The sequence below is a fragment of the Tachyglossus aculeatus genome, chromosome 23 (assembly GCF_015852505.1).
Source record: "Tachyglossus aculeatus isolate mTacAcu1 chromosome 23, mTacAcu1.pri, whole genome shotgun sequence".
NCBI lineage: Eukaryota > Metazoa > Chordata > Mammalia > Monotremata > Tachyglossidae > Tachyglossus > Tachyglossus aculeatus.
In genome coordinates this window covers 19,356,131-19,372,411 of record NC_052088.1, presented here as the reverse complement: position 1 = coordinate 19,372,411, position 16,281 = coordinate 19,356,131, and the positions used below count along the sequence as shown (strand labels likewise).

The window sequence follows — 16,281 nt, the reverse complement described above, 5'->3', positions numbered from 1 at the left end:
TAATGAGAGAGGTTTTAGTAACCGTTTTAAGGGCCTGGTCAAGAGAAGGCCCAGATGAAAATGCACTGGATGTTAACAGGAGGGGTCGTGCAAAGATCTGAGATATTGCTTCTTCCAGGAGTGAACAGGGCTGCCTGAAAGGCAAAGTTCAGGGAAGCTGTATTCCTTGAGGCATGTGCACACATGTGAGTATGTGTGTGTACAAACTGGACAGAAAGCAGTGGTGCAGGGCCAGGGTTCCTTGAGGCCTTCGTTGATTAGACCTAAATTCACCTCAAAGGCACTGCTCAGACTCCCAGGCTTTAGTACAAACTTAGCTGTGTCTCTTCACCTTCTCCCAAGGCATCCTGAATCTAAATTCATTCAATTGTATTTATTGAGCACTTACTGTGTGCAGAGCACTGTACTAAGCGCTTGGGAAGTACAAGTCAGCAGCATGTACAGACAATCCCTACCCAACAACAGGCTCACAGTCTACAGTGCTATTGGTATTATCTCTTCCTTCTAATTCCAGGACTTGTGGATATTTAGGCCTTTGAGGCCTGGGAGTGTCAGATTTCCCTTTTCAATCAATCAGTAGTATATATTGAGTGTTTACTGTGTGTGGAACACTGTACTAAGCACCTGGGAAAGTACAATAGAACAGAGTTGGTAGATACAATCCTGCCCACAGTGAGCTTACAATCTACAATCTAAAGAGGGAGACAGACATTAAAATAGATTAAGGGTAGTCTCAAGATTAGGGATAAGGGGAATGGTAGAGTATAAGAGTATTTACATAAGTATTGTGAGTCTGGGGTGAGTGTCAAAGTGATTAGGGACACACAGCCAATGCATAAATTGTAGGTAAAAGTAATTACAAGCAAGATATGCACCTGAATTCAATGATATCTTATGCCATGGGTTGTACTGCATATTTTGATAATGACCTTGTTCTATGGGGATGTTTATTAGCACCAGTAGTATGTAAATGAAAAACAATTGGTTTGTAAGAAAATGTCACTTTTTTGGAGAAACAGTGGAGACTGCAGAACACCAAAGGAAATAGGAGACAAAACTTTTCAAAGGTTCAGCTTGTTTCATTTTGACAGAACATCTATCATGGAAAAATACTTTGAATTTTCTCTCTCTTGGGTTCCAATTTTTCCAAAATCTGTTTGGATAAAATAGCCAGAAATGGCTATTAAGTTTTCCTGTTTTTCGCAGCTATGTTCTTGATTAATGCCTTCTGTAAGAACGTTGATACTCCCCATCTGTGGAGTGATGCCCTGACATGCCGTCTTCTCTTGTCTATCCAAAAAGGAAACAGATTTCCAATGTGGTAAGTGAACTCCTTTTGCTTTTTTTTTTTTGCTTTTCAGGCTGTTCTGAGCCCTTGGGGATGAAGTCAGGACACATTCAAGACTATCAGATCACCGCCTCCAGCATCTTCCGGACCCTCAACATGGATATGTTCACCTGGGAACCGAGGAAAGCACGTCTGGACAAGCAGGGGAAAGTGAATGCCTGGACTTCAGGCCACAGTGACCAGTCTCAGTGGTTGCAGGTAGCGTTTGCATGAACACCTTTCCCATCAACCTGTCTGTCTCACTTCGGCCAAGATTTAGTAGGGGCTTCTTGAACAAGGTGGGAGATAGCTTTAAAATAAGGAAAACAGTGATGTGGACTTCACCTTAAATCAACTTAAACTGATATAACCCCAAGAATTCATTATACTGCAATGCCCATGAGCTAGTTTCACTCTGATGGTGATTTGTCAGGGTACTTGGCAGGTTGATGTATCAGGGTGCCACAAATCACTCTTCAGAAGTCCATTCACCAGACCTGAGTACATTAACATTTTTGAACTGTCACATACTGTCATGTTTTGGATCAACTTCTAGTTTTGAATAGGATTCTTGGTAGGAGCCCTGAACACTCTGGGAAATGCGCAACTGACTCTGCAATCTGTTCCCATTCGAATGATGTCTTATTAGATTTTCACCTGTCACTAATTAATTTCCTACCTATGAACTTGCATAGAGAGGAAAAGTAGGAATAGTAATGGTATTCTTGAGCATCTGCAGGGTGCAATTCTGAATACTGAGGTACTTGGGGTAAGTGCAGCAGAAGCAGAGACCTGTTCCCTGCCTAAAAGGAGCTTGAACTGAGGTGTAGCAATGACTCTTTATACTTTCAACATTTACACCAATGAAGTTTGATAGCAAGTTTGATTTTTAAAGTATGGTTGTACTAATGTAGATTGTGCCAGAGAGAAATAGGTAGATATTTTCTTAGATAACTGAAGTGAGATTTTTTTTAATGTCGAAAGATGATATAATCCAAATGGCATCAGTAAATCCTGAAAAGAAGTAAATCATCAATAAGGCTCATAGCTAAATGAGCAAACTATGCCAGGGCCACTGTATCTGCATCGGTTACATATTGACCCCTAAAGTGATGACTTTGGATTCTGTGGTGCTTTAAGACTGAGTTGATCAACTTTTGACTCCAGAATATAAAGTTGACTTGAAAACCTACATGTGGGAGTCCTCTCTGCTTACTACAAGTTTGGAGGCAGAGGCAAGGCATGTACTCAAAGACTTGTTACTTAATCTTTGGAAAAGTACCCTGAGCAAAATTTGAATGAGTAAAATCAATCATGGTGTCCAAAATTGCTGAGGCATTCTGGAAGATCAGTGATGTACTTGATTAAGTTGGTATTGTTTTTGTTGCAATGTTAGATTTACTACTTTGACAACAAGCGGATTTTTCAAGTATTATGTGGTCAGTTTTGCTTTCTTCCTGTCCTGTTTCATTTGGGGATAAACATCTGAGAAGCAACATGGCCTAGTGGATAGAGCACAAGCCTGAGAATCAGAAGGTCATGGGGTCTAATCCTGGCTCTTCTATTTGACTGCTGTGTGACCTTGGGCAAGTCACTTCCCTGGCTTCAGTTTCCTCATCTGTAAAATGGGGATTGAGACTGTTGAGGGTCCCACGTGGGACAGAAACTGTGACCAACCTGATTTACTTGTATCCACCCCAGCACTTAGTATAGCGCCTGGCACATAGTAAGCGTGTAACAGATACCTTCTAGACTGTGAACCCGTTGTTGGGTAGGGATTGTCTCTGTTGCTGAATTGTACTTTCCAAGTGCTTAATACAGTACTCTGCACACAGCAAGAGCTCAATAAATATGATTGAATGAACGTCCACACTTAAATTGTAACCAGAATATTAAAGATTGGATAATGATATTCCCAGATTCTCTAGTGATGACACTGCCACTTGAATTTTATATTTTGTTTTGGTGGAAAGAGAAGAGAAGAGGTAGGGTATATCCGCAAAGGGTTGTCTAAATTAAGCCACCTGTGGTTTCCTAGAGTCTTTGGACCTCTTCTAAAATATTCCATTGTCTGGCTTGGTCAGGTGCTTAATTAAGAAACATTAGTTCAGAGTCTCGTCTGCTGGTTTACTTGTATTATTCATGCACAGTGTATCATCTCATAATTTATGATTCCTCAGTGGAATATAGAATCTACATTCTGTATTAAAGAATTTAAAGAAATACATTTCTGGAATTGAAGAGTTTCCTGAAGTGAAATGCTGCTGTTATTACTTCTACTACTATCAATCAATCAGTCCTTTTTAATTGAGCTCTTACTATGTACAGAGCATTGGGAGAGTACAATACAACAGAATTAGCAGGCATGTTCCCTACCCATAAGGAGCTTACAGTCTAGAGCGGGCAGGTGGGTAGAGTATTATTGCTACTAGTGCTGCAGCTACTGAAGGGTAATAGAACCTATAGATGACTCTGATGAAAGAAAAAAAAATCCCATAGGGCCACCTGGAAAATGACCTTGTGATACATTACAGAGGCTATTTGCAACCAAAAATAGCCTGCTCAGTATTTCAAGCAAAATCCATTAGTAATGTTAATAATGTTGTTAAACTGTACATTGCAGAATTGACCTTTCCCAGATTACATTTGACTCTGCAAAGCTTCATTTCAATATTCATTTTATGGAAATGTTTATGGTAACAATTGAAGTCTGTAATTTAAATAAGATCATATAAAACCTAGTTTATCTCTGACTTTTAATGCAGAATTTCATCTATACAATTCAAAGCATTGATTTCCTTGGGTCTAGTCACCTACACAGAAACTTTTCTAATTTAATCTGGAAGAAAAGATTTCAAGAAATTTCCAGTCTCTACTATGGGAGGGAGAGCCAAGCAGAGGCATATCCATTCCATTTCCAGCTTGGGCAGTGGCTAGCAAGTGGAAGGCAATATACTACATGTCAAAACTCAATGTGCTGGGCAGCAGTGGAATGGGAGAGTGTAGAGGGCATAGATTCAAGTTTTCTGGACAGAAGGAGGCATTGGTGAACCATTTCTGTATTTTTATTGAAAAAAATCTATGGATACACTACCAAGACGATTGCAAATGGAAGTGGGGCTTTCTGGGAGAGTTGTGTCCATGAAATCGCTATGGGTTGGAGATGACTCAACAGCATAAGAAAAGACAAAGTGCTTAGTGCAGTGTTTTGCACACAGTAAGCGCTCAATAAATTTGACTGAATAAGAATAAGAATACTAATTGTGACATTCATTAAGCACTTATGTGCAAGGCACTGTACTAAGCGCTGGTGCAGTTATAAGCAAACTGGGTCGGACACAGTCTCTGTCCCACATGGGCTCACAGTCTTAATCCCCATTTTACAGAGGGGTTAACTGAGGCACAGAAGAGATAAATGACTTGCCTAAGGTCACACAGCAGAAAACTGGCAGAGCTGGGATTAGAACCCAGGACATTCTGAGTTCCAGGCCCCTGCTCCATCCATTATGCCACACTGCTTCCCCAGGGGATCTCTTGACATCCATAAAGTATGCAGCAATAGGAGGTAGCATTGTGATTTTTAATTTGAATTCCAGCGTTTGAAGTAGGAACTTACTAAAGAAGCCATTAATCCCCCAAGAAATCAGGAACTGTGTTGTAGCTGTATGCATAGATGTAATATTGACCAGGGAGGGTTGAAGGTGAAGTTTGTTCTGACTCCAGGATGATTTCAAACTAGACCAAATAGGTTGACCCAAGTTATTAGTGACAGTCCTGGATTTTGTTAGACAGTCTTAGAAAACTATACAAGCGATTCAGAATTGGAGCAGTCCTGATCAGGTGATCGGCTTACCTCCCATGAGCATCCGCAGATGTCCTCGCTCACTTCAAATGCTTGAACTTCTAGGTCAGGAGCCAGCTGTGTACATACTCAGTCCAGGTACATACTTAGATCATTTAATCACCAATGCCCCACCTTGTCTTCTCTGACGCTTGCCAAGAAGAAAAAGGAGAGCAGTGTCAAGGAAATAAATAAGTACAACCTATCAGTGACCTGGGGAACAACTAGAATGTTCACTGTGTGAATGAGATAATATTGGAAGGGATTCCTATCACTTTATTTGGAAGCTTAAATGATTTGAACAAATCGGGAATGAAAATAAGCCTCACAGATACAAAATGGGAAGCTAGCGGCTAATTATGTCAATAGATTCTAGAGGAATGGATAAGTTGATTGCAAGCAAAAACACTGAAAATGAAATTGTCTAAAATGGTACTGAGATATATTGACATATGGGCATAACCTGCCAAAGTAATATCCCAGAATATTCAAGACTGGGTAGTCCCTCATTAGAACTTAAGTTCAATCAAAAGAGGTTTACTTAGCAAGAGAAGCTTCTAGAAAGGAGCAATAAAAGTAACTTAAATTCCTTGCATTGCCCAGGGCTCCAGGAAAGTGTTCTGCATATAATAAGCTGTTATTCAGTTACTGTCAGGTGTTTTATTTTGTTTGTTCATTTCCTGGTGATGATCATGATGAGATTGAAGGATCATGGGGTTTTAGCCCTTGAAAAGAAGTTCTGGGGATTAAATGATTCCATTTTTCATGTCTATGAATATTAGTGACCAGTGAGAGGAAAGGATTATGAATCCATATTCCATGAAAGGAATGTCAAGCAGATTCTGAGGAGAGTGATCTCACTGGTGGACAATTAGCTACTGGAACAGGCTACTGAGAAGTGGAAGATTTGGAAAGGATGAGAAGAATGGTAACTCCTACTCCAGAAGAGCAGCCTCCTGGAGGAATTTTCTTGGGATGCTCACTTTCAAGGCAACTATTTGGGAAAATATCAAGAGTATTTGATTTTCTCACTTGCTGTTGCAGCTAGTGTTTCCTCTATATACATTTTGCTATTGTTGGAAAATATATATATAGTGGAGAAATCTGGTAACGAGCCATGAAGCCACAGAGGAATTTTGACTTGCAAAGGAGATGGAAAGCCAAGTGGAAGTTTTGGAGGAGTTGAGAGATGTGGTCTGAGGGTGGTTTCAAGAACATAATTCAGGTAGCAGCATGTAGTTGAGACTGAAGTCAGGGAAAGGCTGTAACCAGGGATGCAGGTAATATTACCTGTTATACGGTAGTCAGACTGTGTAATGACAAGATCTTGGCCCTGTCTGATGGTTGTTTACTGCAAACGAAAGGGTAAATCCTAGAGAAATTGTGGAGGAAGAACCAGCAAAATTTAAATTGATTGTGAGAGCTGAAAGGAAATGAGGCATCAAGAATGACACCATGGTTAAAGGCTCCTGAAAAAGGAACACAGTCCTGTAATTAGCTCCCTAACTGTAAAATATTGTCTTAGCCAAAATGCATAGTGGAAATGTGCAAAATTGGGACTTTTATGTACTTCAACCTGATTGGAGACTCTTTCTTATGTTTTTTGTTAAGTACTTACTATGCTCCGGGCAGTGTATTAAGTACTGTACTGTACGGTAGATACAGGCTAATGAGGATGGACACTGTCCATGTTCCACATGGGGCTCACGGTATTAATTTTCATTTTAAAGATGAGATAACTGAGGCACAGAGAAGTGAAGTGACTTGCCCAAGATCATACAGCAGATAGGTGGAGCTGGGATTAGAACCCAGGTCCTCCTGACTCCTAGGCTTGTGCTCTATCTACTAGGCCACATTGCTTCTGGGTGCTGTGATGCTTGATGGAGGATGGGGAGATCTGACAGAGTGATCATTCTCCTATGGATATCAGACCAAAAGGGTGGGAGAACAGGTATTCAGGTATTTTACAGATGAGATACAAAGAAGTTAAGTGATTGGCCCTACACCACAGAGCAGACAAGTGTTAGAACCAAGATTAGAAACCAGATCAACTTGACTAAAGATCCATGCTCTTTCTGTGCTACTTCTCTTTTCCCTCTTGAGTATGAGGGCTGGAAGGGGTGACCGCCATAAAATTCACCATCCAGAGCGCTGCCAGTTAGGAAATGTTTCTTCAGAGAAGCTCACGTTTGCTTTCATAAAAGCTATTTATAGCTGGAATTCCCTATTACTATAATTTTTCCAAACAGCCCTTTGACGCTGTCTCCATGCTCTAAAAGCTTGGTATTGAACTGCATGAATGATTTGATACTACTTCTTGATACACTGATTGTCTTGTTAGTTTAGGCCAGATTACAAAATGATGAGGCCAACAACTGATACTTTATATGACTTCTGTACATCGTCCAAGCACCTCTGCCAGCCAAGGAGATAATTGTTCAGCCAATGGCAGTGCCCGGATTGTCTTCCCATCATTTATTTAGAAGGTGGAAGATGAAACTTGTAATATGATCTGATATTTGTCACACTGGCTGAAATGGAGTAGGCTCTGCTGCTATTTGGTTTTCCAATCATTTGGGGTCTGATGGCATTTTTCCTAATTTTGATTCATCATCATCATCATCATCAATCATATTTGAGCGCTTACTGTGTGCAGAGCACTGTACTAAGCGCTTGGGAAGTACAAGTTGGCAACATATAGAGACAGTCCCTACCCAGCAGTGGTCTCACAGTCTAAAAGGGGGAGACAGATAACAAAACCAAACATACTAACAAAATAAAATAAATAGAATAGATATGTACAAGTAAAATAAATAAATGAATAGAGTAATAAATATGTACAAGCATATATACATATATACAGGTGCTGTGGGGAAGGGAAGGAGGTAAGATGGGGTGATGGAGAGGGGGACGAGGGGGAGGGGGATTCCATCATGATTCCATGATGAAGTTGTCAGATATGGGACCCCTGCAAGGACCAACTTAAAATGCCCTAATAATAGCCTGAATGTACAACACTGGAATTTCCCACATATTTTTGGTGACTTTTTTAAAACAATATTTATGAGTTTGAAGTGATGATTAGTGCTTAACTTTGTTAAAAAAACTACTATATTTCCTAAGGTGCTGAATGTTCTCCAAGAAGAGTGCTGGGTAAAAGCCACAATCATGTATACCAAGTGGTTCTTAGAAATAATTTTTCTGTGATCTCTTCCTTGACTAAGCCCTCTTCTCCTCTTCTGTCACTCTCTTCTATGCCTTTCCTATTTTCTCTTTCACTCCTCCTCCCTCTGTTCCCACAGCACATAGGTATACAACTGTGTATACCTGTAACTTATTTATCTATTTATGTATATTAATGGCTGTCTCCCCCCTAGACTGTGAGCTCTTTGTGGGCAAGAATGTGTTTGTTTATTGTTATATTGTACTCTCCCGAGTGCTTAGTACAGTGCTTGCACACAGTACACAATAAATATGACTGAATAAATGAGCCAATTCAGTATTTTTGTGGCCACTCCTTTTGAAATTCTATCAGTGGTATTTGAGTGATAACTCTGTGCTGAGCACTTCACTAGCGTCGCTCAGTGGAAAAAGCACAGGCTTTGGAGTCAGAGGTCATGGGTTCAAATCCCAGCTCCACCAATTGTCAGCTGTGTGACTTTGGGTAAGTCACTTAACTTCTCTGGGCCTCAGTTACCTCATCTGTCAAATGGGGATTAAGACTGTGAGCCTCCTGTGGGACAACCTGATCACCTTGTAACCTCCCCAGCACTTGGAACAGTGCTTTGCACATAGTAAGCCATCATTATTATTATTATTACTAAGTGGTTGGGAGAAAACATAATCCCTGACCTTAATGCCTTCCAAACCTGCAGGGAAGAGAAATGTTAAAATGAATTTTGGGTAGTGGCAGTAACTGCCTATAACAGTATGTGTATTAGAGAAGCAGCGTGGCTCAGGGGAAAGAGTGCGGGCTTGGGAGTCGGAGGTCATGGGTTTGAATCCTGGCTCAGCCACTTTTCAGCTATGTGAACTTGGGCAAGCCACTTAACTTCTCTGTGCCTCAGGTACCTCATCTGTCAAATGGGGATTAAGACTGTGAGCCCCAAGTAGGATAACCTGATCACCTTGTATCCCCCCAGTGCTTAGAACAGTGCTTTACACATAGTAAGTGCTTAACAGATACCATAATTATTGTTAGTAGTAGTACTGTAGAGGTGGGAGATTGGGATGAGTACCTAAGTGACAGGGGGTACAAACTCAAGTGTTGCATCTCTCCTCTTTCCACCTCCCCATCCTGTTTTTCCTCCCTACTATGAAGGAAAATAGGATGGGGAGATGGAGACGTAAGTGATTTTAGTAGTATAAAACTAGTAGAAACACATGAAAGAAACAGCTGGGGTATTTTACAAAACAGTTGGTATCTTCATTCACTCTCACTGAGTTTTTCTCAGCAATTGAGATCTCTCATTTTTCGTGTTCCATCCCTGTCCTTCCTACTTCTATCTGGGCCTGTGTGTGGTTCACGAAACGGCCCCGGGGGTAAGAGGACCTGATGATTTTAGGTTTGAGAAATCCTAAGTGGAACCATGCTTTCAGGAATAGTCTGAAAGGCAGTGCAGGGAATGGATTTGGAAATTCTGGGATCCATGGATTCATAACTAGAAGAAAATGGCATAAATAGGTATTTGGAGATGCTTTTAAATAGGGTGGCATAAATCTACTAATTGTTTCTTATGTAACATTTCCTAGGATGAGAGCAAGCTGGTCCTGCAGATTCACTGCTCACAAATAAGGGATAGAGGAATAAATAATTGCAAACTTCCTGGGTACTATTCAGCGCATTGTCATGGAAAATGATTAAAGAGTTGTTGAGCCCTTTAAACGTGTCTGCCTTGGTATGGTGTTCAGAAAATAAGATGAGGGAAGTAAAGGAAGTCCAGTGCCAGATTTAGGGATAAGGAAACCAGGCAGCTGCCTCGATTTCCCCAACATGAAGGAGCTTCACTTTCCTAATGAGTAGGAAAGCTGCAGAGCATATAGACCTTGTGGGGATATAATAATTGTAGTATTTAATTGCTCACTATGTGTCAACCGCTGAACCTGGGGTCGATACGAGGTAATCAGGACAGATATAGTCCCTGTCCCACATGGAGTTTATAGTGCAAGTAGGAAGGAGGAAAAGGTATTAAAACTCCATTTTACAGAACATAAAATTGGGGCATAGAGAATTTGTGATTTGCCACACACATTTGCAGGTCTCACAGCAGGGCAGTGGTGGAGCTGGAATTAGAACCCAGGCCTCTGCTTCCCAGGCCTGTGTTCTTTCCAATAGGCCATGCTATTTCCCACCCCTCTCTCACCCCTGTTCTGTTAAACTGGGTGTTCTTCAATCCCGGAGTCTGGCATTTCACAGGCTAAGCCCAGTCTGGAGCAAAGAATGTCAAGGAGAACAGTGTCTGCATCCATAAATTGATTTGCTTTTTAATCTCTGGCCCCACCTGGTACTGATGTGTAGACTGCTAGACTGTAACCTCATTGTGGGCAGGGAATGTGTCTATTGTTGTATTGTACTTTACCAAATGCTTAGTACAGTGCGCTGCACATAGTAAGTACTTAATAAATACGATTGAATGGATGAATCAATCAATCAGTGGTATTTATTGAGCAATTACTTTGATAAGTACACTGTACTTATACACTCAGGAGAGTACAAAACAGTTGGTGTGCCAAAGTGCTTCAGGCACCCGAACTCCTAGCCCTAGCCTGGGGCGAAGCAAGCATTAGTCTTCTGAGTGAGTGAAATATTGTTTCTCAGAGATGCTAATTGGTTGTTTACCATCTCCACTGGGTCCAGAATGTAAGTAAATGGAAGAAATAAGTATGTTGTATGAAGGATTTAGTGTGATATGAAAAGGAATAAGATAGAGTATGGAATTGGGAGACAGGATATCTGGCTTCTAACCCCAGCTCCATTCCATTAGAGAAGCAGCATGGCTCAGTGGAAAGAGCATGGGCTTTGGAGTCAGAGGTCATGGGTTCAAATCCTGGCTCTGCCAATTGTCAGCTATGTGACTTTGGGCAAGTCACTTAACTTCTCTGGGCCTCAGTTACCTCATCTGTAAAATGGGGATTGACTGTGAGCCCCAAGTGGGGCAACCTGCTCACCTTGTAAACTCCCCAGCACTTTGAATAGTGCTTTGCACATAGTGAGTGCTTAATAAATGCTATTATCATTATTATTATTATTATTATTATTATTCCTTGCCTGCTGTGTGGCATTAGACAAATCACTTAACCTCTCTGTACCTTAGTTTCCTCAAGTGTAAAATGAGGATTAGACTGTGAGTACCATGTGAGTTGCAGACTGTATCTGACCTGATTGACCAAATTATCTACCCCACTGTTTGGCACATAAGAAGTTCTGAACAAGTATTACAATTATTTTCATTATTTTAGCAAGAGATTCCCAGAAGGATGCATCTTTCACAGTTTACTTCCCCAGTAACTGAAAGAAAAGGAGTGTGATATTGCTTTTGTTCCACTCCAGTCAAAATAATAATGATAATAGTATTTGTTAAGTTCTTACTATGTGCACAGTAATGTTCTAAGCGCTGGGAGGATACAAGGTTATCAGGTTGTCCCTTGTGGGGCTCACAGTCTTAATCCACATTTTACAGATGAGGTAACTGAGGCACAGAGAAATTAAGTGACTTGCCCAGGGTGACACAGCAGATGTGTGTTGGAGTCAGGATTAGAACCCAGGTCCTTCTGACTTTCAGGCCAGTGTTCTAGCCAATGAACGCATTGATGCCTGGTTGGAAGTTGTGCTCAAATTGTGACACAGTAGCATGCTGATCCAAAGGTGGTTTGCATGGAACAAGGGCTCAGCCTTGCTTAGAACTAAAATAGCCCTAAATCCTAGAAACTGGGTTCTGGTCCATACACTAATGGTTAGAGGCAAGTTAAATTTTAATGCTCTAGGACATAAATGAAAACATTAAAATTAATTATTCAAATTTAATCTCTATTTCAACCTTCCCGAAATATGTAAGCCTAATTTCAGCACTGCTTTCAGCCATTTGAACTGTACTGTTAAAGGTGATTTAAAAACTGAAATAGAGTTTTTGTGGTTTCTGGGTTAGATAATGTGATAACTTATCATTCTACTCTGTGTCAATGAACAATTGGGCCCAGGCTACTTAGCACATTAAAGAAGAAAAGCTTAATGGGACAAACGAGTGGGAACATCATCACCCAGCTATTTCTTGTAAAGCACGCATCTTTACAGCTTAAAATTTAAATACAGTTTAAATAGTTGAATGGGACTTTATTGCGTTTGTATTAAACAGGTTATTACTTAACATGCATTGCACACTGAAAATGAAATTGGCACTTCATTTTCAGTTGCAGTTTTGAAATTGTTAAATGGTTTTAAAATCTTCTTAGAAAAATGTTTAATATTAATAGTGGGTACTGAAGAGCATACTGTGTTATATAAACAGGGAAAGTGCCTTGTAAAGAGAAAACTGTTTTGTTCTATTTCATGTGAGAAGAATAGATTTCTCATCAACCAGTTAGGTTGCATTCTTGCTGGCTGGGGGAACTTTTGGTCTTAAAATCTGTTAAAAAGAAGGAAATTAAATCGAACTGATTTACGAAAAGCACATTATGTAATATTCAGAACTTGTCTTCACATCATAGACACATCTCTCCCAAAATGCCCCACCTCCATCTGCAATCATTCTGGTAGTATATCCACAGAGTTTTCTTGGTAAAAATATGGAAGTGGTTTACCACTGTCTCCTTCCGCATTCAGAATTTACTTGAAATGAGTAATAGTCCAAATAGCCCTGCTGATATTATATTTAATGCCAGTGCTTAGTACAGTGCCTGGTACATCCTAAGCACTTTACAAATACCATTAAAAAATAAAATAGAAATGAGAAAAATTAGTAAATTCAGGCAAAAATGGGCCACCAAAACAAGTGACAAACTTTTTCTACCTTTCATGACTACTGTTCATCAGGTTAGACACAGTCCATGTCCCACATGGAGTTCACAGTCTTAATCCTCATTTTACAGACGAGGTAGCTGAGTCACAGAGAAGGGAAATGACTCACCCAAGACCACAGAGCAGATAAGTGGCAGACCCAAGTCCTTCCAACTCCCGGGCCCATACTCTGTCCACTAGGCCACACTCGATGGGTGCTACGAAAGAAAAGAATTAAAGCTTATATTTTTCTTCTATTAATCAAGTGATTTCTCCCTGTGGTAAAAAATATCCCAATTTCTCCAAACTTTTCCTGGTCCCAGTGACTTCCACACCGCAAGTGGAAATTCACAACACTAAGATTTTGCTCCTGTGGGTCAGCTCGAGTCTGGAAGGAATTTTGTTCAGGCATTTCCTACTGGGAATGAACAGCTTTTTATTGTATCATGAGATGGACACTGAAGGTTTTATGAGAAGTGGTTGACTGAGCACTAAGTGCCCCAGGACCACAAGTGCACTTGTTAACGATCTCATTATTCCATTTTCTGGCTGTCGGGCCTGCAGCGGATGACTTGGCTGGCACACCTTGCCTCACGCAGTATGCACAGGCTGTCTCCTAGCCAAGCCCGTGTTGTCTGTTCGGGCCACCGAAGCCTCGCGTCAAATCCATGCTGGGAATATTACACCGGTAAAATGCTGACTTTTCTCCTACGGATGGACTTGACCTCAGCTTCCAGAGACCGATGAAATCCATGGGGCAGGAGCTGAAGCTCAGCATATACTTTCCTGTGGTATTTATGACACTTTAACTAGATTCTAAGCATCTTTCCTAACAATGAAAAGATGTTCCAATCAACAGATAGGAAAAGTTAGCTCCCACAGACAGGATGAATTTGAATCATTAGTTTGGTTTGAATTCCCTCTTGGCCCAGTATTTTAGGATTGATTCTATGATTCGGTATTTCTAGGATTGATTCTATGATTCGGTATCGAAGGCAAGAATACCACATTTGGGCTCATTTTTCCCCAAGATCTGAATAGTTAGTTTCCTATCATAAACATATAGCAAAATGTGAAAGATAGGATAGTCACCTAGAATATAAGCTCCTTGTGGGCAGGGAACATGTCACCTCAGTTGTATTCTTCTGAGCATTTAGCACAGTGCTCTGCATACGGTAAGTCCTCAGTAAATACCATTGATTAATTGAAAGTTACAGCTAGAAATCAAATTCCATATAAATGTGCAAGCTGCATGGCCAAGTAGAAAGAGCATGAAAAAGAGGGTCAGACCTGTGTTCTATTCCCAACTCTGCCATTTGTCTGGTGTGTGACCTTGGCCAAATAACTGAATTTCTCTGTGCCTCAATTTCCAACTGCAGAAGTGGGATTAAGACTGTGAGCTCAGCACTTCGTATAGTGCCTGTTATATAGTAAATGCTTAATGAATACCACAATAGTGGAGAAGCAGTGTGGCCTAGAGGATAGAGCATGGACCTGGGAATCAGAAAGTCCTGGGTCCTAATCCCGGCCCCACCACTCATCTGCTGCATGACCGTGGGCAAGTCATTTAACTCCTCTTGGCTTCAGTTCCCTCATCTTTGAGCCCTGTGCGGGAAATGGACTGTGTCCAAACTGATTGGCGTAATAATAATAATAATATTGGTATTTATTGAGTGCTTGCTTACGATGTGCAAAGCACTGTTCTAAGCACTGGGGAGGTTACAAGGTCATCAGGTTGTCCCACGGGGGCTCACAGTCTTAATCCCCATTTTACCGATGAGGTAACTGAAGCACAGAGAAGTTAAGTGACTTGCCCAAAGTCACACAACTGACAAGTGGCGGAGCTGGGATTTGAACCCATGACCTATGATTCCAAAGCACATGCTCCTTCCACTGAGCCACGCTGCTTCTCTGCAGAAGCTCTGGGCTTGTACCTACCCCAGTGCTTAGCACAGTGCCGGGCACATAGTAAATACTTAACAAATTCCATTATTATTATTATTGTTATTATTGCCTTTTTTGCCTGCCAGACCGTCAGTAATGGAAATGGAGTGAATTAATCAACTGAGTATAACTTTGGTATTGGTTAAGCACTTACTAGGTGCCAAGCACTGTACTAAGCCCTGGGGTAAGTACAATATAAAAAGATTAGACACAGTCTTGGCCCCGCATTGCAGTCACTATCTAAGGGGGAGGGAGAAGGGGAGAAGCAAAAGCTGGTTCAACACCCTGGGGAGGAAATATCCAGGTGCCTCTTTAGAGTTCACCTGGATATTTCCTAGGGGAAGGATTTGTGTCCGAATGAAGATCTGGGAAATTGAACCCCAGTGTCCACCTTGGCTTTGGACAATGGAAGGCGTCAGGGCTGGGGGGCCCAGCTTTACCCTCAGAAAATTGAACAGGGCTCCCAATACAGTCTCTAGCATAAACAGTGTTCATTCTTGAGCCCATGTGAGGGGCCTTTGGGGGTCACAGGCCAGGACTCTCTGGAGAGGTCCAGCCTCTTGTATCTTGGGGCTGAGGGAGTGGAGTAAGGGAGATCTCATGGGGATCCAAATCTGTTGAATTTGTTCTGCTTGTGGAGCCGACCTTGGTTGCAAAGCTGAAACACGGTTGCTCTTCTGAGCTAAGCATTCTAGACGCTCCTACTCCAGTGGAAGCGGTGGGATTTAGAAAGCCAGAAAAAAACAGCTAAAGTGTCTGGCACCCCCACCTACTTGTTAATGAGACTGATTACTTCTGATGCCTGTGGTTGGAAGATTGCACAGGGAAGAAAACAGGTTTTCATTAAACATTCTGGATGAATAAATTTCCATGCTGGGAAGCCTGTTCTTCTTCACTGATAAGAAGTACCAACAACCTTTTCTTCCAGAAATTGACTTTCTCTTGGATTTGAAAATCCCCTCATTCTCACTTCACAATACCTCGAAATGACTTTGGCACCATTTCATTTAATGCTTATTTTGAATAGAATGTTTCTTTGCAGATAAACCCTTACTTTCGTGTTTCCTAGAAACTGAGTTAAATGGGATCTCTTGACTTACTAGTTGCATGGTTTCATTAGTTGAGTTATTGGAATGTAAAGTTTGGCGGGGAGTTTTTCCCCAAGAAATCTTGACA

At 41.1% G+C, this 16,281-nt stretch overlaps 1 protein-coding gene across 1 annotated transcript in view; it reads left to right on the top strand.

Annotated features, from left to right (window-relative positions):
* EDIL3 (EGF like repeats and discoidin domains 3) overlaps nucleotides 1–16,281 on the top strand; it is a 319,182-nt gene that overhangs the window by 247,326 nt on the left and 55,575 nt on the right. The window contains exon 10 of the mRNA XM_038765904.1: nucleotides 1,362–1,546. Coding sequence (XP_038621832.1) covers nucleotides 1,362–1,546 — 185 coding nt within the window. The remainder of the gene's footprint in view (nucleotides 1–1,361; nucleotides 1,547–16,281) is intronic.